The sequence below is a fragment of the Erinaceus europaeus genome, chromosome 12, assembly GCF_950295315.1.
Source record: "Erinaceus europaeus chromosome 12, mEriEur2.1, whole genome shotgun sequence".
Taxonomy (NCBI): domain Eukaryota; kingdom Metazoa; phylum Chordata; class Mammalia; order Eulipotyphla; family Erinaceidae; genus Erinaceus; species Erinaceus europaeus.
In genome coordinates, this window is record NC_080173.1 from 94750759 (window position 1) to 94772653 (window position 21895).

A 21895-nucleotide genomic window follows, 5' to 3' on the forward strand; every position below is an offset into this window, starting at 1 on the left:
GCCTACAGCCTCACGAGACTTTTCACCAAGCCTGGATTTATTTATTTTACTAGAGCGCTGCTCAGGGCTAACTTATGGCGGTGCTGGGGATTGCGTCTATGACCTCTGGTACCTCCAGCAGGAGGGGCTTTCTTGTGTACCCATTACACCGTGTCCTCAGCACCAAACCTCAATTCTTGTGAGAACACCCGTTCAGCTGTAAAGTAGCCGTTATGTTTCTCCCCCCCATATCTTAAGGTGACTTGTAGTATTAAAAAGGTAACCAGGAAAAAAAAATTAACTTCTTACATTTTCAGTTTGAGTATTTCTACTGCTCAGATACAAAAAAGGCCTAGAACACCCATAACCTCACCTACAGACTTCAGCACCACAGACAACAAGATGCAACGGAGTGCTAGCCAGAGCTCTTTGACTTAGCAAGCCAGTCAGAGGAGGTGTTGCAAAGCCCTGGACTCTTTCCCCCAAACTCCTTCCCACCCTCCAGTAGAACAAGCAGCGCCTCAAAACCCAGTGAACTATGGCTGGGAGGAGGCTCAGCAGGTAGAGTGAATACCTTTAATGTGTGAGGCCCCAGGTTCAATATGTCCCAGCACTGCATATGAAAGGGTGGTGTTCTGGTCTCTCTCATAAAGACAAACAGATCTTTAAAAAATAACTAGGTCTGGGAACTAAGTTGTTTCTTTGGGGCTGAGGGGGTCCAGTTTCCTAAAATACCCATTTTGATAGCCTGTTTTTCTGATGAAGAGGTGACCAGAGCATTCCAGGGACTGTCAGTGCTGGGGGAGAAGGGGGTCCTGCCTCTGGCTTACGGGAGACCACAGCAGTGTTCACACCCACCCCCGGCGGAGGGGTGTGGCTCCAAGTGCGGGACGGTGCACCACAGATGCACCCTGGGCGGGGAGCAAGTGCCACTCACCTTCATAGAGGTTGCTGAGAAGCGGACGCTGATTGTGGCCAAGGTGGGCTTGGACGCCACCAGTCCCCGGATGTGCTTGGCATCACAGTGACTTATCTGAAACAAGGAACAGCTGGGTCTCAGAAACTTCATCCTTACTTCACTGGGAGACTCAGGGGCGGAGTTGCTGCCACCCACACACAAAAGGAGCAGTCACAGATGAGTTCAAATCCTTAGAGACCTAAGGTGACTCAAGCGCTAAGTCTCGGGTTTTCTTAGCTGGGAGCATGGCCAAGCGCTCTCTGTGGTATCCAGTAAGACTCAGTGAACTGTGAGGCCCATGCTCTCCGTGAATGGCTGGCAGACAGAAAATGAGCGCCATGGAAACCAGAGCTAGACAGCGGGGGTCTCCGCTTACCAGCCCCACCTACCTGGCCTCAGCTGAGCTGAAGGCAGAACCCAAGCACGGTCCCTGGGTCTGAGTGGTGGGGCCTCTGGTTGCCATGCCAACGCTGCACCAGGCACCGCTCTCACCTCCCGGCTCTTACAGGGGCCGTGCCGGCAACGGCGACAGGCCTCAAGTTCCCAGGGAGCCAGGTGGGCCTCGTGGTCTCCGAGACCAGCTCGGAATGCAACAGGCAAAGTGGTCCAAAGGGCAGCAGGCATGCTGGAGTCAGACTGGTGAATGTGGATGCTAGCAGTCCCCTTGCTAACTGTGGCCCTGGCCACACTCCCTTATTTTCCTAAGCCTTGGTTTCCCCAAATGTGAAATGGGAGTGAAAGTGCCCACTTCACAGGGCTGTCAGGAAGGGTCCATCAAGGGGTGTGTGCACAGAGTACAGGGCTGAACGCAAAAGCCTACGCTTGAGAAAAGAGCTGTCAGCACTCATTAGTATTTGTTATCGAGTCCCCTTTTGTTCAGAGAACAGAAGCGGAACTGGCACTGTGAGCCTAGAGTTGCAGAGTTTTGCAGTGAGTGAGCTGCACAGGGTGGGCACACGGGACAGCAGTGCCCCCAGGGCTTTGCTGCCCTGCCTGCCGGGGGTCAGAGGCAGAATTGACTCTGTCAGAGCCTCCTGCGGCTGTGCGGTGCTTCAGCTGTGAGCCCGGGAGGAGCTAGGAGCTGGTGCCGAATCGCACCCCAAGGCTGCCAGTGCCGGGCGCAGACACACGGAGCCAGACTAAGCCAGGAGAGGCCCCTGCTGGCGTCCGGGTGATGGAACCTGCCACGTACCCGGGAAACAGTTAAGCAGCCAGAGAGAGAGCACGCCTATGCTGGGCTCAGCCCTCACTGCAGTCTCACCTCCACCTGGTGAAGAGTCTTAAATATGGACAGGTCGAAAGGCAGCAGCTGCTCCTGAATGTTGCTGGTCCCGAAAGGTCCTTCTGTGCCAGACACCTGCAGCCAGGGAGAGGCTGAGTTAGGCTGATGCTGGCCCAGGACTAGAGCAGTCACCCAAGCTGACCAGAAGCTGTTCTCAACTCTCTGAGGCACCCCCAACACTACTCCCCTCCCTGTCCACAAGCCAGGCTGAAGCCAGGGGACGCTGGGTCAAGACTGCCCCCTGGTGCTCAGAGCCGGAACACCGCGCCAAGAGCAGTAACAGTCTTCTTTGCACACAGTTAGCTTCCCACAGTGCCGGCCGGTGAGTGGGCAGACGCCCTCACCAGCTGCAGCGTTACCTTTAGGTACTTAAGGCGACAGGTGAAGTCCAGGATGTGCCCCAGGTCAGTCTTGGCATCCCCGCTGGCACAGGTGGGCTTTCCCTGCTGCAGCTGCTCAGTCACGGCGTAGAGCTGCAGCGGTCCGATGGCAAACACCTCGCCAGCCCCCAGGAGCTGCTCTCCTACAACAGCCGTGCCCGGCAGGCTAAGTGCCAGCCCCAGCCTGAGAGACAGCGGCCACCGCCCTGCCACATGCAGACGACCCTGACCTCGTGATCATACGTGGGGACGAGGGCTGCACAAGCGTGTGGCGGGGGGGGGGGGGGGGGACGGACGGCGTCCCTGAGGCAAAGGAGGGAGGGAATCTAGGTCTGAGGCGCTGAGTCTGTAAGGCTGGTTCGAGGCAGTATCACTTCCAACAGACCCACGCTGCAACCTCCAAGAGACAGACACAGGTCTGAGGGCAGACGGGGCTTCTAACAAGGGCACATGGCCCGTGCTCTGCCAGGGCCCCTCAAACAGGGTACTCATCCCATCCCCTGGGGAGGAAGGCAAGAAGTTGCTGTACACAGTCCCAGACTGCAGAAAGTACTCAGTACTTGCTAGCGGCTACCTTTCTGCTCTCTGGCAAGACTATGAGCCAAGGCCAGTTTTGGTTTACCACCTGAATCCCTTATGGTAAGGACAGGCCAGGCGCAAGAGGCACCATGTCTTGGGGTGGGCCCTGGGCTTGCGATTAGCTGTGGACAAAGGGGCTGGAGAAGCCCGAGGGAGGACACAGCAGGTGAGCAGCCAGGTGCAGGGGTCTGGGCGACATGGGGGGAGTGTCCTAGGGAGGACTCACTTGGCATGGCACAGTGGATGGAGTTCTGAGCCACCTGGGACCCCAAACACCTTATGGGATGGAGCAAGTCACAGGCAGTATTTCGGGGTCTCTGTTCTCTTACCTTTTTCAAAGAGCTCCTCAGCCAGTGCTGCAGTGATGCCATTTATCTCCTACAAAACAAAACAAAACAAAACAAAACAAGACTTAGGGTGAAAGACGCAGAGACAAAACAAAACAAAACAAAACAAGACTTAGGGTGAAAGACGCAGCTTCCTTTTAAGCTGTGATAAAGGAAGTACAGCAGTGACAAGCTTCCAGCCCTCTTCACAATGATGGTGGGGTCCTTTACGTTTATTTAGTATTTTGTTTTTATTGCCACCATCGTTATCGCTGGGGTTCAGTGCCTACACAAGGAATCCACTGCTCCTGATGGCCTTACTAATTTATTACTGGACAGAGACAGAGAGAAACTGAAAAGAGAGGGGGAGATAGTGAGGGAAAGAGACAAGACACCTGCAGCCCTGCTTCACCACTCATGAAGCTTTCTCCCTGCAGGTGGGGACCAGGGGCTTGAACCTGGGTCCATGTGCACTGTAATATGAGCACTTAACCAGGGGTGCCACTTCCTGACCCCCCTCTTTTTTCTCTCTTTCTTTTCTTTTCTTTTTTTTTTTTTTTTTTACACACCAGAGCACTGCTCAGCTCTGGCTTATGGTGGTGCAGGGGACTGAACCTGGGACTTCAGAGCCTCAGGCATGAGAGTCTCTTTGCATAATCATTATGCTATCTCCTCCCACCTCTTTTTTAAAAAAAATTTTAGTTTATTTTTATTTGACAGAAATTGAGAGGGAAGCAACGACAAAAAGAAGAGAGAGAAGCAGAGAGAGAGAGAGAAGTATCTCCTTTATCACACACTTAAGAGCCCTGCTTCATCACTCGTAAAGCTTCCCACCTACAGGTGGGGGACCGAGGGCCTGAACCTGGGTCCTTGTGGTGGGGCCTCACACTGCCAGTCAACACTACACACCGGCTCACTCCACCCCCCCAGCACCCCGCACCAGGCAGGTGTTATTCTCGAGCGAATCAGGGACGAGCAGACTCAAGTGGAGAGGTGCTGCTAATGCCCCAAGTTCACACAACAGACAGCTGGGAACAGCACTCTCCAAAGCTCCTGGCTTAGAAGTCCCTCTCTGCGGACAACCAACAGCCTTCGCCCTTCAGCGGGGTGACCGCAGGGTTGGCAGGGCCCCTTGGGTCCTCTGTCACACACCCTGGAGGTGAGAATGTCAACTGAGAGGTGGCAGCCAGCAGGATGTTCCATGAACAGGTGCAGACAGAGGCTGCTCTGGCCTTCGCTCCTGATGGCACAGACAGAGGCACGTGACTCATGTTTGTGGGCCTGGAGGCGTAGCAGGCCACAGGAGACACAGTGTTCTCCTCCTGTTTTTGTTTGCCTTTGTCTTTTATACATAATGGATATAATTTTTTTCCCCTACGTACTGGATAATGGTTGTTTGTATGCTGTAAATATTTTCTCTGTTCTCTAGACATATAAACCTTTTAACTTTGTCCCTGGTGATTTTAGAAACACACAGAGAGAGGATCTTTCTTTCTGTTGTTTCCAGGGTTATTGCGGGGGCTCAGTGCCTGAATCCACTGCTCCTTGAGGCCATTTCCTCCATTTTGTTGCCCTTGTTGTAGTTGTTATTGTTGTCATAGCTGTTGTTGGATAGGACAGAGAAAAATGGAGAGAGGAGGGGAAGACAGAGAGAGGAAGACAGACACCTGCAGACCTGCTTCACCGCTTGCGAAGTGACCTCCTGCAGGTGAAGATCCTTGTGCTTTGCGCCTTGTGCGCTTAACCCGCTGCGCTACCGCCCAGCTCCCGAGAGGATTTATTTATTTATTTATTTATTAAACCAAAGCACTGCTTAGCACTGCAGCTCTGGTTTGTGGGGGTTCTGGGGACTGAACCTGGGAGCTCAGAGCCTCAGGCATGAAAGTCAGTTTGCATAACCATTATGCTATCTTTCTAGCCCCAGAGAGAGAGAGAATTTCTTTTTTGATATTTATTAATGAGAGGAGTAGGAAGAGAGAAAGAACCAGACATCACTCTGGTACATGTGCTGCTGGGGATCAAACTCAGGAACTCATGCTTGAAAGCCCAATGCTTTGTCCACTGTGCCACCTCCCGGACTGTGAGAGAATTTCTACAATCACAATGTTTAGTCTCTGATCCTTCTGGTTTAAGAGTTTCCTTAACCCAAGATTATAAAAATATTCTAGTCTTTTTTTAAATATAGCAAAATGGCCTTGTGCAAATATGATACCACCTGCCAGCAGCCTTCCCTGGCTAATTTTCTTGTACCTCTATTTTTAGAGAGAGGAAGAGAAGATAGCTACCTTAGTAGCAATAAACCATCCACAGTGCTCCAATATGGAGTCAAGGGCTTGGTAAATTTGGTGTGTGTGTATGTGTGTGTGTGTGTGTGTGTGTAACCAAGATCTTGCACATGTGTGATACCACAGCTCCAGGCCACTTTCTTTCTTCCTTTTTCATATTTTATTTATTTATTAAAGAGAAGGGTAGGAGGAGAGAGAAAGAACCAGACATCACTCTGGTACATGTGCTGCTGGGGCTTGAACTCAGAGTCCAGCACTTTATCCACTGCGCCACCTCCGGGACCACCAGGCCACTTTTCCACGTAGAGATGACAGGACTGGAGCTTCCGGAGTGACAGCACCTGCTAACGTGCCAGGGCTCGAACCAGCATGGCCGGGCCTGTTCCCTACCCGGCGAGTAATCTTTCTGGCCTCCAGTGTTTTCATTTGAGAATTCTTATTTATGAAAGAGACAGAGAGGCAGAGAGTATCAGGGTGTTAACTCTGGCACATTCAATGCCAGGCCTCAAGCTTAGGACACCATGACTATAAGCCTAATTCCTCCTGGGCTGCCTCCCCAAATGTTTTCTTTCATGATAGTCCAAGCTATCTCTAAAAACATGCTTCTAGGCGGGGGGGATAGCATAATGGTTATGCAAACAGACTTTCATGCCTGAGGTTCCTAAATACCAGGTTCAATCCCCCGCACCACCATAAGCCAGAGCTGAGCAGTGCTCTTGTGTTTCTCTCTGTGTCTCTCTCTGCATTTCTCTCAGAAATAAAATAAATAAAATATTAAAAAAAAAAAAAACATGCTTCAGCAAGGAGGCATGCAAGGATCTCAGTTCGAGCCCCCAGCTCCCCACCTGCAGGGGGGTCGCTTTATAAGCAGTGAAGCAGGTCTGCAGGTGTCTGGCTTTCTCTCCCCGTCTTCCCCTCCTCTCTAGATTTCTCTCTGTCCTATCCAACAACGACGACAGCAGCAACAAAACAGGAGCAGCAGATTCACAGTAAGGGCACCGAGCCCCAGTGATAACCCTGCAGGTCAAACCAAACCAAACCATGCTTCAAAGGGCAGCGGAGGGGTAGAAGAGAACTCTGGGGACTGGTGCGTCCTGAGATTATGCTCATGTGCACTGACTGTGTTGGAAAAGGTATGTTTCAGGGCTTGGGAGGCACACATGGTAGAGGGCACATGTTACCATGCACAGGACATGGGTTCAAGCCCCAGGCCCCTGTCAGCAGAGGGGAAAGCTTCACCAGCAGTCAAGCAGTGCTGTGCTTGTCTTTCTCCCTTCCCCTCTTAATTTCTGTCTTGATGAATAAAACGGCTGCTAAGAGCAGTGCATCTGTTGTGTTGGCACTGAGTCCCAGCGATAACCTCGGTGGCAAAAACCCCAATATTTCTTTCTTTAACCTACCTTAAATTAAGTTTGTATCTAGTGTGAGAAAAATTCCCCACCCCCCCAGGCAAATGAGCAAAAAGTCAAAGAGATAAAAATGAGCAAAGAAAACCCCAGTGTCACGGGGTTCAGAGTCTGACACGTTGCGGGGCTAAGTGGAACCGGGCTGCCTGAGGGTCGGGGCAGGCTGTGAGGTCTGAGCGGGTGAGGCAGCCAGCTCTGAAGGAAAGTTCGGCTCACCTTGAAGCTCAGCTTCGGTCTCCTGTGACAGTGCGTGTTCAGCCACATCCCCTTGACTGTTATGAGGAAGAGCTTGATATGAGCCCCAAATGTGTCTCTCTGCGACAGTTCCGAGAATTAATCTGCTTCTCTGTGCTGGAACTTCCCCATCCTCTCTGGGTCAGAATCACCTGGAGAGCCTTGAGGTTCCTGAGCAGCTCCCAGTTCATGTGAGCCCCTCGAAGGTCTCACATCAGAAAAGGGTCCCTGCCTGCCCAACTGAATCCAACAAAGTTGACAGCTGGTGTCAACCCAGGAGTCTGGAGGAAAAACCCACTGAATACTTCAGCCCTGCCAAGGAGACAAGGCTGGACTTTCTGGAAAGCACAAAACCTAAGTCACAGGGCCGGGTGTTGCTGCACCCAGTTACGTGCACATAGTCATAAGGATCCGGGTTTGAGTCCCCGCTCCCCACTTACAGGGGGGGTGCTTCATAAGTGGCAAAGCAGGTCTGCAGGGGTGCGTCTTTCTCTCTCCTTCTCCATCTCCCCCGCTCCTCTCAGTTTCTCTCTGCCCTATCCAATAAACTGGAAAAAATAGCCACCGTGAGTGATAACCCTGACAGTAAACTTAACAAAAACAAAACAAGACAAACAAACAAAACCTGAGACAGAGCACACATGTTCTCTTCTGAGCAACCTCAAAAGCAAACCATGTAACCATTTCTCTTCTTCCTTGGGGCACAGGAAGTAAGCTGCTGAAACATTATCTAAGCATTTCCTAGGCTGGCCTTGCACCTCAGGAGAATCTTAATCAGAGAGAGACAAAGAACTGCCTCAGGCCTCTGAAATCTAGAGTTTTGGTTCCTTCTGAATGTTCTAGTTACAGTTTCTAAGATTTGCGAGAACTCTGGTGGTTGTCTCTGGGAGGTGGGAGGGTAGGGACATGGGACTTGGGCAGTGGGTGTGTTGTGGAACCACACACTGTTGTAATCTTACAATGTTGACACACACACACACACACACAGGAGAAAAAAAAGTTCTAGTTCCATTGCTGCCCTGTGTGCAGAGCAAGGGCATGCAGGCCCAGGCCTTCCCCTTGGCCAGGAGGAGATGGGGTGGTCTCCTGAGGGGCCCCAAGTCCAAACGACTAAAGATAGCAGTGCCACCTGAGCTGTGAAGGGACTAGGAAGGGCCCTGAGGTGCCACATGCTAATTAGAAAAAAAATAATTCCTTCTACTTCACTTAAGAAAACACTAGCTATGTTTTTTTTTTCTTCTTTTTTTAAAGATTTTATTTATGAGAAAGATAGGAGGAGAGAGAAAGAACCAGACATCATTCTGGCACATGTGCTGCCAGGGATCGAACTCGCGACCTCATGCTTGAGAGTCCAAAGCTTTACCACTGCGTCACCTCCCGGACCACTACTAGCTATGTTTAAAAAGCATTAACAGCCCTGCCCTCCACACATTCTACACCCAGTAGTCAGCCACCTGCCAGGATCAGCGGGAGGCGTGCAGCCTGCACTTCCCAGTCACGAGCCAGCGAGTGCTCTGTGACCAGGTGCACCTCACCACAGGCCAGCCTGCTGCCTCGCCCCTGCCGGGCACACACCTGTGTAGAGGACCTGCCAGCAGGGCATGACAGTACAGCACTCTGGGTCGCACACGTGCTCGGACCGCGGGGCTGCATCTGACTTTGATTTCATGTCTGTGATGAGCCATTCTAGCAGGAGGCAGGTTTGACAGGGGAAGTTTGATTTGCAAAACTAAACATTAGGGTTGAATCGTTGAAGCCCAAACTGTCATCATGTATAAGCACAATACTCTACAGCTGAAACAAACGGACTGGGCTAAGGCCGGTGCTAATATGGTAACGCTATCACAGATCCTGATTTTTTTTTTTTTTGCAAATATTAAAAGTTGCCTTTGTTCTCCAACTGCTTTAAAATCAGAAAAATTAGATGAACGTCTCTGAAGAGGACTGATGGCTTTTGTTTGCCAGGACGGCTGGCATCTGGTGAGTGACCACCATGGGCACGGAGCTCTGCCTCCTCCCTCCTGGGAGGTCTGGGTCACTGCCCTCTAGTTCACAAAGGAGGGACTGGAACACACTGAGGTTAAACAACTGACTTGGAATAAACTATCTAGAAGCAGGAGGGGGATGGATAAGCAAGCGCCTCTTGGCTCCTAAATCCGTCAATGGAGGGGTCCTGCTCCAAACCGCATGCTAGAATTCTCTGTGAAACTGCACTTGCTGAATCTGAACACTTCTCCTCTAGGAATTCTGGGACAAGGCCTGTCACTGACAGGCCACGTGTCCTAGGGCTACCTGCAGACAGCCAGCCCGGCAGTGGGCCTGGGGCTGAGCCGGGCCCCTTCACTGCAGCAGGGGCTGCACTGGCCCCTGGGTTTCTCATCTCAAAGTTGGCAGGGCGGAGAAGCGGTGCTTTCTTTCCTTATCACTAAAGTCCACACTGGAGGGGCCCAGGAGGTGGCTCAGTGGAGAAGTTTGGGACTTGTGTGTATAGGCCTCTGAGGACCTGCTGTGTGTCTGTATCTTGCTCATAAAATAAATAAATCTTAAAACAAAGCAGAACATGCAGCCTGGGAGGTGCAGAGCCACTAGAAAACTGAACCTCAAAATGCAAAGTGTAGAGTTAAAGCCCCAGCATCACTTGTGCCAGAGATAGACTCTGGTTCTCTCTCTCTCTCTTTCATATTAGTCAATGAAGGAATGAATCAATTAAATGAACAAGCAAAAATATTAAAAAAAAAAAGGGCTGGGAGGCATTGTCTGGCTGGAACGTTGACCATGAAAGCATGCATCTGATCCCCAGCACTGCATGTGCCAGAATCATATTCTGGTTCTTTTTCTCATAACAACAAATTGAAAAAAAAAAAAAAAACCAGAGGAGGGTCTGGGTGGTGGTGTACCTGGTTGAGCGCACGTGTCACAATGCACAAGGACCCGGGTTCAAGCTTTGCAAGTAGTGAAGCAAGGCTGCAGGTACCTCTCTTTCTCTCTCCTATAACTCCCTACCCCACCCTTATTTCTGGCTCTATGTATCCAATAAATAAAGATGATAAAAATTGAAAAAAAAAAAATCTGGGAGCTGGGCGGTAGCGCAGAGGATTAAGCACATGTGGTGCAAAGCGCAAGGACTGGCGGAAGGATCCTGGTTTGAGCCCCCGGCTCCCCACCTGCAGGGGAGTCGCTTCACAGGCGGTGAAGCAGGTCTGCAGGTGTCTGTCTTTCTCTCCCCCCCTCTGTCTTTCCCTCCTCTCTCCATTTCTTCTGTCCTATCCAACAATGACAACATCAATAACAACAATAACTACAACGATAAAAAACAAGAGCAATGAAAGGGAAAATAACTAAATATAAAAAAAAATTTTAAAAACTGCAAAAAACAAAAACCTGGGCTAGAAGACAGACCACCCAGCAGAGCACATGTCTTCCCAAGTGTGAGCTACCAGGATGAGAGGCGGCAAGCAGGGGAGCATGACAACAGCAGGGAAGCTCTGTGAGTGAAGCAGTGCTGTGACGTCTCCCTCCCCTCATCCGGCCCCATCTCCATTCGGAGTAAACAGAGAGAAGAAGTCAGGCAGGGAGCAGGGACGCATGTCTAAGGCCCTAGCCCTAGAGAACAGAATTATTTTTAAAAATCCATGCTGCTAATGAATGAAATTGGACCTTTAATTCACACCGCATAAGAAGTTTACCTCATATATAAACAATTAACTCAAAATGAAACAAAGCCTAAATCTGAGAGCTATAACCCTAAAACTATATATATAGTTTACAGATATATATATCTGTAAAACTAAAACTATATATATATATATATATATATATATATACCTGTCAATTCTTGGGACATTGCATTAATCAAAGATTTGTTAGATATGACACTAAAACCATAGGAGAAACCAAGGGTGGAGAGATAGCATAACGGTTATGAAAAAAAGACTCATGTCTGAAGCTCCAAGGTCATAGGTTCAATCCCCAGCATCATGTTAGGCCAGAGCTGAGCAGTGCTTTGGAAAAAAAAAAAGAAAAAAGAAAAAAAGTAAAAGATAAAATAAAAATAAGATAACTTGAACTTCACTAAAATAGGAAACTTTTAAAAAATATTTTATTTATTTATTGAATAGAGGCAGAGAGAAACTGAAAGGGGAGGGGGAGATAGAGAGGGAGAGAGACAGAGAGACACCTGCACCCTGCTTCACCACTCGTGAAGCTTTCACTCTGCAGGTGGGGACCGGGGGCTTGAACCTGGGTCCTTGCACACTGTAGTGTGAGTGCTTAACCAGGTGTGCCACCACCTGGCCCCTAATATGAAACTTTGGTGTTTTAACAGACACTATTAAAAAAGTGGCAGGGCCTAGAGATAAGCTCACCCAGTAGAGCAAGAACCTTCCCACCCACCAATCCCCCGGGTCAGGCTCTTAACACTTCCCTGCACGTAGTTTAGTGGACCGGAGGCAGCTCTGGATGGTGGAGAAGGGCTATGGTGTCCTTTCTTCTTTCTGCTGAAAAAGAGGGTCAAGGAGATAGCATAGTGGCCTGAAGCCACATAGTTCCAGGTTCAATCCCTGGCACCTCCATAAGCCACAGCTGAACAGTGTTCTGGGACAGACAGAAAGAAAGTAGAAGAAGAATGGAAGAAAGAAAGAGACGGACTGCCTCATCCGGGAAGTGCTATCATCAGGCACAGAGACCAGAGAAGATAATGTGCGTGGTTATATTTCTGATAAGGCTCCAGAGTACATGAAGAATTCCTCTCAAACACAAAATGACAACTAGCTTCATGTTTACAAGGGCAAAGGGTCTGAATACATTTCTCCGAAGATATGAAGAGGGGCTTCATCAGCAACCAAATGCCTATCAACTGACGAGTGGAGAAACACAACATGCACCTGCAACGAGAGGACATCACTAAGCCATACAAGGACCAGAGCACTGACCTACGAACGGACCGAGGAAATATGCCGACTGATAGAAGCCGGTCACACACAGGCACACGCTGTCCCATTCCATCCCCGTGACATGTCCAGAACAGCCGCATCCATGGAGACAGAGAGCAAATTAGTGGCTGTAAGGGGCTGGGGATGATCAGAAGTCACCGCTAATGGGTTTCTTTTCTTTTGTGTGTGTGTCGGGGGGAGGGGTAAGTGTTCTGAAAACCCTGGTGACAGATACTCAACTCTTGTGAATATATTAGAAACCAGGGAGTCGCACACTTGAAAAGGGTGAGTTCCATGCTATGTGAATTATAACGCCATTTTTAAAATATTTTTTTAAAATTTAATATTTGTTATCCCTTTTGTTGCCCTTATTGTTTTATTGTTCTTCTTGATGCCGTTGTTGGATAGGACAGAAGAAATGGAGAGAGGAGGGGAAGACAGAGGGGGAGAGAAAGACAGACACCTGCAGACCTGCTTCACCGCCTGTGAAGCGACTCCCCTGCAGGTGGGGAGCCAGGGGCTCGAACCGGGATCCTTCCACCAGTCCTTGTGCTTTGCGCCACTTGCGCTTAACTTGCCGCGCTACCGCTCGACTCCCTGTAACGTCATTTTAAAAAGTCCATTCTTCAGCCAAATAGGGTACCCTGGGCCTATCCTGGGTAAAAACCAGGCCAAGAGGCAGAATGTATTGAGAACAACTTCAGAGAGGACGCTCTTGGAAAAAAGATGGTGAGAAGCCTTCCCGACAGCTCAGGACCCATGGAGAAGATTGAAGATCTGCTTGGCTCCATCTCATTTGAAGACTGAAGCTTGTGGGTCTCAGCGAGGTGCAATCTTGCCCTTAGGAGGCAGATCTGGGAAGGTCTGTAAGTACCTTCAGTTGTCAAAACTGGGGAGGGGAGGTGCTACAGGCGCCAAATCAGAAGCCAGGAACACTGCTCCCCACACAGAGCACAGCCCCACAACTGTCCAGTCCAAAAAGTCAGTAACGCCATGGCTGAGGAGACCTGACTGCTTTCATGATGAGCTAGCCACTTTTCTTCACGCTAAGTCCTTATGAGTGAGAGAGGAAGGACCAGCACACAGTGAGTGCCAGGGAATGAATGTGGGGTCTGGGGTCTCAGGTATGCAGGCTGAGCTCTCTTCTAGGACCTTCAATCCCTTTACTTTATTCATACTCAATTATTTTATTAATAAAAGAGGGGGGTCCCGGGGCCAGGTGGCAGCGCACCTGGTTGAGTGCACATGTTACAATGTGCAAGGACCCAGGTTCGAGCCTCTGGTCCCCACCTGCAGGGGGAAAGCTTTGAGAGTGGTGAAGCAGGGCTGCAGATGTCTCTGTCTCTCTTCCTCTCTACCACTCCCTTCCCTTTAGATTTCTGGCTGTGTCTATCCAATAAATAAAGATGATAAAAAACATTTTAAAAAGAAAACAAAAGGGGGGGGGGCAGAGAGAATGAATAAACCAGAGCATCACTCTGGCTTACGAAATGCCCGGGTTCAAGCTCAGGACCTCATGCTTGAAAGTCCAACGCCTTACCCATTCTACCAATTCTCAGGCTGCTTCAAATACTTTTTATGTAATTCAGGGGCCTGTCTGTTCACAATAATTTCACAATACCCTGGCCGCTGTAAGCCACAGAGCATGCCTCCAACCGGAAGCACAGATAGCGGCCAGAAAACTGGCAATGGCCTTTCTACACTCAGGAGGAAAGAGGGAAACTCTGATGGAACCATTGCAGCTCTCCTTGGGCCTCTAGTCACTTTTCTTCTTTTCCGATGTCAAGACACTGAGAGGGAGAGGTCTCTGCCCCCAGGCTCGCACTGGGAACGAGCAGCTGCCGTATGTTGCCAGACCAGGAAGCCTGGTGTTGTGCATGGCCATGTAGATACTTTCCTACAGGAGACCTCAAAGGCTCAAGTCTCAAGCGAGTCTTATCCTTACATAGTTAATCAACTCTGGCACATCTGATGCTGGGGATCGAACACGGGACCTCATGCTTCAGACTCCTATGATTTAGCCACTGTACCACCTCATGGGCCCTCCTAAATCTTAAAGTACAGCACGTGCAGCAGGGAAGACCTGTGCTGCAGCTGTTTCTCTTTCTCTCTCCCTCTCTCCCCATTCCCTTCTTAATGTCTCTTGGTGTTATCAAACAGAAGAAAAAACATTAAAATTAAAAATGTTTTCAAAAGTGCTAACTACACACATTGATGGTGGACACAGGACAAGACCCAAGGCAGAGACACATCTTCTACCTATAAACGCCTTTGAGTCTCGTGGCCTAATGCTACCTCCCTGTTCCCTGGCTCCACATGGCACTCCCAGGAGGCTCAGCTGCCCGAGTCTGAAAATCCTTCAAGAAAGTCACATTTTAAGTATTATTTAAAATTGGGTCGTATGACGAGGAACTTTCTGTAAACGTACTGAAAGGGGGCAGACTCTTATCTCCACCAGTCGGGGAGCAAGTAAATGTCAATTAACTGAAAAATCTCTCACTCAAGATCTCCTTTGATGTATAACTTTCTAGAACGTTCTTAAACAAGTATATTCATATAAACCAGTTTTCAAATAAAAACAGGACCACCCATGACATAATGTTTCATGGTCTGCTCATTTTGTATCTACTCCCCCCTCCTTTAAAAAAATATTTTATTTATTTATTTATTGGACAGAGAGAAAAGCCAGGAGGAGAATAGGGGGACAGGCAGGGAGACACCTGCAGTACTGCGTCAGCACTTCGCAAAGCTTCTCCCCCGCAGGAGGGCAGTGTGTGTGGGGGGGGCTTCCCAGGGTCCTGGCACATTGTAACATGTGCGCTCAACCAGGCGCACCACCACCTGGCCCCTATAAACTTATTTTCCATGTCAACAAATCCACAGTCACATTTTTACTTTTCCAGCAGCATGGTATCCAATTATACGGTTATACCTTTTGATTTTTATTGAGATTTATGAGAGAAAGAGAGAGAGAGAGAGGGAGATATATGCCAGATGGCACATGGGCAGATATGCCAAGGATAAAACTCAAGGACCTTTCAGGTCCAACTACTATGCCACCTCCCGGGTTGCTTGATTTATTTTTTTTTAACCGCTCTGTTGGACTTTCGAATTGTCTTTGGCATCTTGCTACAATGCTGGAATAACCTTTGTACCTAAATCCTTTTTGCAGTTGTCTTGATTTTTCCTCCCTTGGAAATGATTCTAAGACTGTTAGCTGTTTTTAACATTTCGGTTTCACTCTACCAAACTTCCCTCCATGAGGGCTGAGAATTCGCTCTGTCCCCAGCAGCCCACGAAGGCTCTAAGACCAGAAAGCACCACACAGTTGCATGAGGATGCTCACACTTGCGGGAATGTCTTTCCCCTAACCCTGTTGTTAGCCTAGGACCCTGACAATAACCCAGGTTGGCAATACCCTGCTAATCGATGCAAACTGATCCCTTAATTAGGCTTGAGCTGTGAACCAACAACTCAACGCTAGTTGATGCCAGGTGTTAGCTGCTTCTCATCTATCCCCACCCATCTGGACAGAAATCCAGTGTAAACACCCACAGGGCATCTTCCTCTCCGGATAACAAAAGGCCTAGTGGTGAAGCAAAACTGCTCTAAAGCCAGTCAGTTTACCTGAAGGCTGAGCTGTCACTGTGTGTGCTTCTGCCCACACCCCATCCTTTTCCGGCGTGATTGCCACCCACCTTCTTACCTCATCTCAAAAGTCAGACCTACAGTGGAGGGTAGATAGCATAATGGTTATGGCAAACAGACTCTTATGCCTGAGGCTCCAAAGTCTCAGGTTCAATCCCCCGCACTACCATAAGCCAGAGCTGAGCAGTGCTCTGGTTTAAAAAAAAAAAAAAGGCAGATCTACTAGTTTGCTGCCTAGAGTCTTGTCTGACGTGGGGCTGCAGGCAAAGGAGAAAACCCGAGGAACTTACGTAGAACTGAAAATGCAGGAAGTGGGCCAGTATCCTGGGGGCCACGCCAGGGAAGGTGGCTAGAAGTGTTTGCAGATAGACTTCCAGATCCTTCTCCCTTTTTTCCACCAAGCTTTTTGAGTTTTTCCCGATTATCTTTTTGGGTGGAAGCAGGTTTCTGTCAATATTCTTCTCTGCAATGAGCTGCAGGAAAACACAGGTTTCGTCAACTACAGACAAAAGGTGAGTAATTGTGTGAGACTGAGGCAAGCAGCCTGGGGTCAGGTGCTTGTCACCCCCCACACACACACACAATCCCTTTCGGCAGGAGGGCAAGGGCTAGTGACCCAACTAGTTCATACGGGATTTGGCCCCTGCTCAATTAAATTAGTACTAGAAGCACTAATACGGTCCCGCCGATGATGAACTCTACCTAGAGACTTTGACACACTCAGCAACTACCCTCAGGCTCCTAAAACTGCCATCTTTTCCAAGAGCAGAATGAGAAGCAATCAGAGCAGTGGCCTGTCTTCAAAACACTCGTGTTCCTGACACACCAGGGGAGACGCCACGGCCCTGGGGGAGGCTGCAGTGTTGTGGTGTCTCTCCTGCCCTTTCTCTGTGTGAATGAAAAAGCAGCCAGGGGCACAGTGAAGTTACGCATGTACAAAGGCCTGGCCCACAAGATCATTTTTTTTTCATTCTTTTGTGATTTTTTATTAGAGACAGAGAGAAACTGAGAGGGGAGGAGGAGGCAGAGAGACACCTGCAGCCCTGATTCACCACTTGTGAAGCTCTTCCTCCTGCAGGTGGGGACCAGGGGCTTGAACCCAGGTCCTTGAGCCCTGTAATGTGAGCGCTTGACCAGGTGCGCCACCATCTGGCCCCACCCACAAAATAATATAAAATACTCATGTCACAAATGACCCAGAGCGGGTCTCTCCAAAAGCAAAGAAAGAAACGGAATTCTTAAAGCACAGACTCTGGAGTAGCTAGAGCCCGAGGAACAAGTTTCAACTTGCTTCCTCCCTGAGAAACTGTTCTAGCATCCTGTCTCCACACTAGAACTGGCTCTCTTCAAAAAGCCGAAGTGCAAGTGCGTTTTGTCTACCATCTCATACTAGTGTTCAGCTCCCAGGACTCCCCAGGTTTGCTTTTGCCAGTTGCATCCGTAAACTGGTTTATTAAAGAACACTATAGGGGCCGGGTAGTGGCACACCTGGTTGAGTGCTCATGTTACAGTGCGCAAGGACCAGGGTTCAAGCCCCTGATCCCCACCTGCAGGGGGAAAGCTTTGTGAATGGTGAAGCAGGGCTGTAGGTGTCTCTCTATCTCCCCCTTCTCTCTCAATTTCTGTCTCTATCCAATAAATAAAGATAATTAAAATTTTTTTTTTCTTTTAAAAAATAATACTGAGAGTCGGGCGGTAGCGCAGTGGGTTAAGTGCACATGGCGCAAAGCGCAAGGACTGGCATTAGGATCCCGGTTCGAGCCCCCGGCTCCCTACCTACAGGGGAGTCGCTTCCCAGGCGGTGAAGCAGGTCTACAGGTGTCTGTCTTTCTCTCCCCCTCTCTGTCTTCCCCTCCTCTCTCCATTTCTCTCTGTCCTATCCAGCAACAAATAACATCATCATCAATAACAACAATAACCACAAGGGCAACAAAAGGGGAAACAATAACACTACAAAGCACGGGGCCTGTACATCGCTAAATCTAATAGGCCGCAAAGCCAACAGAGGCTCGGAGGGGAGACACGGGTCTCTAGTTCTCAAGGTACCTTTTCATGCAGGTCGTGGAAGTCGCTGTAGCGATGCTTGACTGTCCACTCATGACTGCCGTCAGTGACCTGGATGATGTAAACCTGGAAGGAAAAACCAACAGTCTTTCCCCGTGAGCAACAAGCTCTCCATCCCCTCCCCACCCCCTCGCTCCATGACACCCAGACCTGCCTAACCCTTGGGACAATGTCGGGTTACCTGTGGCCACAGTCCCTAAAAGTAGTAACCCTTGCTAAGCAGGGGGACTCCCCCTCTAAGGCCCTGGCACTAGATCTGCCAGCGACGGGCCAAGTCTGTGGTTCTATCTCACAGTGGGGACTGGAAAAGGTGAATGTTTATCAAATCACTCTTCTTTTTTGCCTCCTGGTAATTCAAAGCCCAATCCAAACTGAGCTGTAGGTCAGGCCACTCCTTTCGCAAAGAGGCGGAACAGGGACGGGAAGAGTGATCCTGCTGTATTCTCCCTCCCCCCTACCCCCCAAGTCCTGATTATGTCCTCAAGCAAGTACTTTTCCAAACCCTTTCGGCTGGCTCATGGCTGTGACTCCTGCTGCTGAGAGAAGAATCAGGGCACTGAGAAGCTACAAGGCAGGCAGGGACCGGGCAGTGGCTTAGCTGTTTAGGGAATGGGCGTCTGAGGCAAGGAAGACTTAGATTCAAAACCCAGCTTGGCCATCTCCAGATTCCATGAAGCACTAATGTAAGTGACTGAGAGCCTCAGTACTCTTTTATCTTCAAATCTGGTGGGTACCTTTAAGAATCAGGGTAATGTGGTTGAGTGCACAGGTTACAAGGCACAAAGATCCGGGTTTGAGCCCCCGGTCCCCACCTGCAGTGGGAAAGCTTTGCAAGTGGTGAAGCAGGACTGCAGGTATCTGTCTCTCTCTCTATCACCCCTTTCCCTCTTGATTTCTGACTGTCTCTATCCAATAAATAAATAAAGATAATGAAACTATTTAAAAAAAAAAATCAGGGTAGGGCAGAGGGTAGATAGCATAATGGTTATACAAAGTGACTCTCATGCCTGAGGCTCCAAAGCCCCAGGTTCAATCCCCTGCACCACCAGAAGCCCTGGCCGGTGCGCCGTTATGTTCCATCGCTGGGGAGCCAGAGATGACCCGAACTGCCCCTGCGGCTCCAGACAGACTATGACCCACATAGTCAACGACTGCCACCTCTCCAGATTCAAAGGAGGTCTCGAAACTTTACATCAGGCTCAACCTGACGCTGTTAACTGGCTACGGAAGAAGGGCAAATGCTAGAAGAAGAACCAGGAGCCAGAGCTGAACAGTGCTCTGGTAAAAAAAAAAAAATCAGGGTAAAGCAATGCAAAATACTTAGTGCAGGGTCCGACATATATAACGTTTAACAAAAAGCAGATTATGTGAAGAATATTAAACTCAGGACGAGACAGGCAGCATAGCGCAAGGACCAGGGTTTGAGGCCCCAGCTGTTGTGGTGGTGGTGGGGGGAAGCTTTGTGAGTGGTGAAACAGGTTTGCAGGTGTCTCTCTCTCCCTGTCACTTCCTCCCCTCTCAATTTCTCTGTCCTATCTAATAAAAAGAAGAAAAAAAAAGAAAGAAAAATGGCCATGGGGAGCGGTGAATTCATAGTGCAGGTACCCTGCCCTTGTGATAACCCTAGTGGTAATTAAAAACAAATGAACAAAAAAACAAAACCTCAGTATCTACAGAAAAAAAAAAAAGACAGAACTGGGCGGGCTCGCCCCTTCCCCCACTTCCATTCCTAGGAAAGACTCAGCCTTGCCAAGTAGGGAGAGTCCTCTGGAGCTGACCCTCCGGCAGAATGCAGCTCAAAGGTGGCAGAGTCAGCCTCAAGCTCACAACATGCCCCCAGATCCTAGTGTCCTGCCTTCTCTGCAGCATGCAGGGAAGGGGGAGGAGGGGAAAAAAAAAAAAAAAGGCAACTCAGCTGAACCCAGCACGGAGAGGCAGCCATTTCTCCAGAGCCTCACCGCCTGTTGCGCCAGGGGCGACCCCCTCCCCCAGTAACAGGCAAAGAATCTGAGTGGCCCTCAGGAGGAGGGCTAGGATTAGGGCCAAGTGGGTGGGGTGCAAGCAGAGCCATGGTCTCCCAACCTTGGGGGGGGGGGACAAAGGGCAGAAGCTTGAGAGGTGTTCACCGCACCCCCATTTTAGGGTCAGTGGCTGCCAAGCAGCCCACAGGGCCCATTGGTTTAAGCATCCAACTCCATCGACATTCACAAGTGCTTCAACTCCATCACATTTCTGCACACACCTCCTCCCTTCCATCTCCCGCACACCCCTGAAATGTGTGTGTCTTGCCTGCACCTCGCCCCCCCCCCCCAATCCATGGAGACACTTTCAGCCCCGAGCACATCCCGGAAATGCATGTCTTGTGCCACCTCCAACCCCAAATCCATGAAGACACTTTCATCCCTGAGCACCCCCCCAAAAAAGTGTATCTTGCGTCAACTCTCCCCCCCAAATTCATCAAGGCACTTTCATCCCTGAGCACCCCCCCAAAAAAGTGTGTATTTTGCGCCACCTCTCTCCCCCCCAAATCCATGAAGATACTTTCAGCCCTGAACAACCCCCCAAAAATGTGTGTATCTTGCGTCCCCTCTCTCCCCCCAAATCCATGAAGGCACTTTCATCCCTGAGCAACCCCCCCCAAAAAATGAGTGTATCTTGCGCCACCTCTCTCGCCCCCCAAATCCATGAAGATACTTTCAGCCCTGAACAACCCCCCAAAAATGTGTGTATCTTGCGTCACCTCTCTCCCCCCAAATCCATGAAGGCACTTTCATCCCTGAGCAACCCCCCCCAAAATGAGTGTATCTTGCGCCACCTCTCTCCCCCCCCAAATCCATGAAGATACTTTCAGCCCTGAACAACCCCCCCCCCCCAAAAAATGTGTGTATCTTGCACCACCTCCCCAAATCCAGAAATACACTTTCAGCCCTGAGCACCCCCAGCCCCCCGCCCGGTCTGCCTGGTTTCTGGAGAAGAGCCGAACAGCACCCCCAGCGCCCCTCCATCAAGGCTCCGACCCTTCCTCCCGGTTTCGTCCATGGCACCCCCCCCTCCGCATCTATCTTCAGTCCTCCAAAGCCAGAGGCCCGCAGGGGCTTGGGCTCCACGAAGCCCCCCCCCCCTGCCCTTCCCGCCGGGCCCCCTCCAGGCCCAGGTTCTCCGCAGTCGCAGCCTCCCTTTCTGATGGCGCACCTCCTCCCCGAGGCCCCCCGGGCTGCACCCCCAGACCCTCTTCCCGCGCCCGGGGTGTGCAGACCCGAGTCTCCCAGCCCGGGGCGCCCGCCCCCGGACACCGTAAGACCCTCCCCCCGGGTCACCGGGCCCAGGCCCTGTCCCCCCCCCCCCCCGGCCGGGCTCCAGCCGCCCGCGGGGGCGGCGCACCGTGTACGTGTCCACGAGCTCGGAGCCCACGACGCGCGCCTCCTTGGCCGGCTCGGCCTCCCGCTCCGGCCCGAAGCTGCGCGCCGCCGCCGCCATGTTCCGGGCTCTGTAGCCGCCGCCGCCCGGCGCCCACCGGCGGCAGCAGCAGCAGCAGCAGCAGCAGCAGCAGCAGGAGGCGGGGTCAGCGTCCCACCTCCCCCCGGTCCCCGCCGCCCCCGGCTCCGGCCCCCGCCTCCGCCTCCGCCGAGCGGCGCGCAGCCATCTTGGTCCCACCGCCTTCCGGCGCCCACGCCCCGCCCCTCGCGCCTGACTGACAGGTGCAGCCAGCGGCGCGCGTGCGCAGACGGAACCGCTTGCGTAATCTGTCTCTGCGGGTGGCCGCCGCCTGGGCGCCCTGAGATTCGGCTCCTGGGCATGCGCAGGCGGGGCGGCAGTCTCCCCA

The 21895-nt window shown here is 50.7% G+C and overlaps 1 protein-coding gene across 1 annotated transcript in view; it reads right to left on the reverse strand.

The window, feature by feature from the left end:
- The window catches only part of NISCH (nischarin), a 39992-nt gene extending 18278 nt beyond the window's left edge, over positions 1-21714 (reverse strand). Inside the window, 7 exon segments of the mRNA XM_060204539.1 lie at positions 917-1012; positions 2199-2294; positions 2579-2742; positions 3508-3556; positions 16299-16481; positions 18055-18138; positions 21454-21714. Of these exon segments, the coding sequence (XP_060060522.1) occupies positions 917-1012; positions 2199-2294; positions 2579-2742; positions 3508-3556; positions 16299-16481; positions 18055-18138; positions 21454-21549 (768 nt within the window). The 5' untranslated portion in view covers positions 21550-21714.
- Positions 21715-21895: the final 181 nt, after the last annotated feature.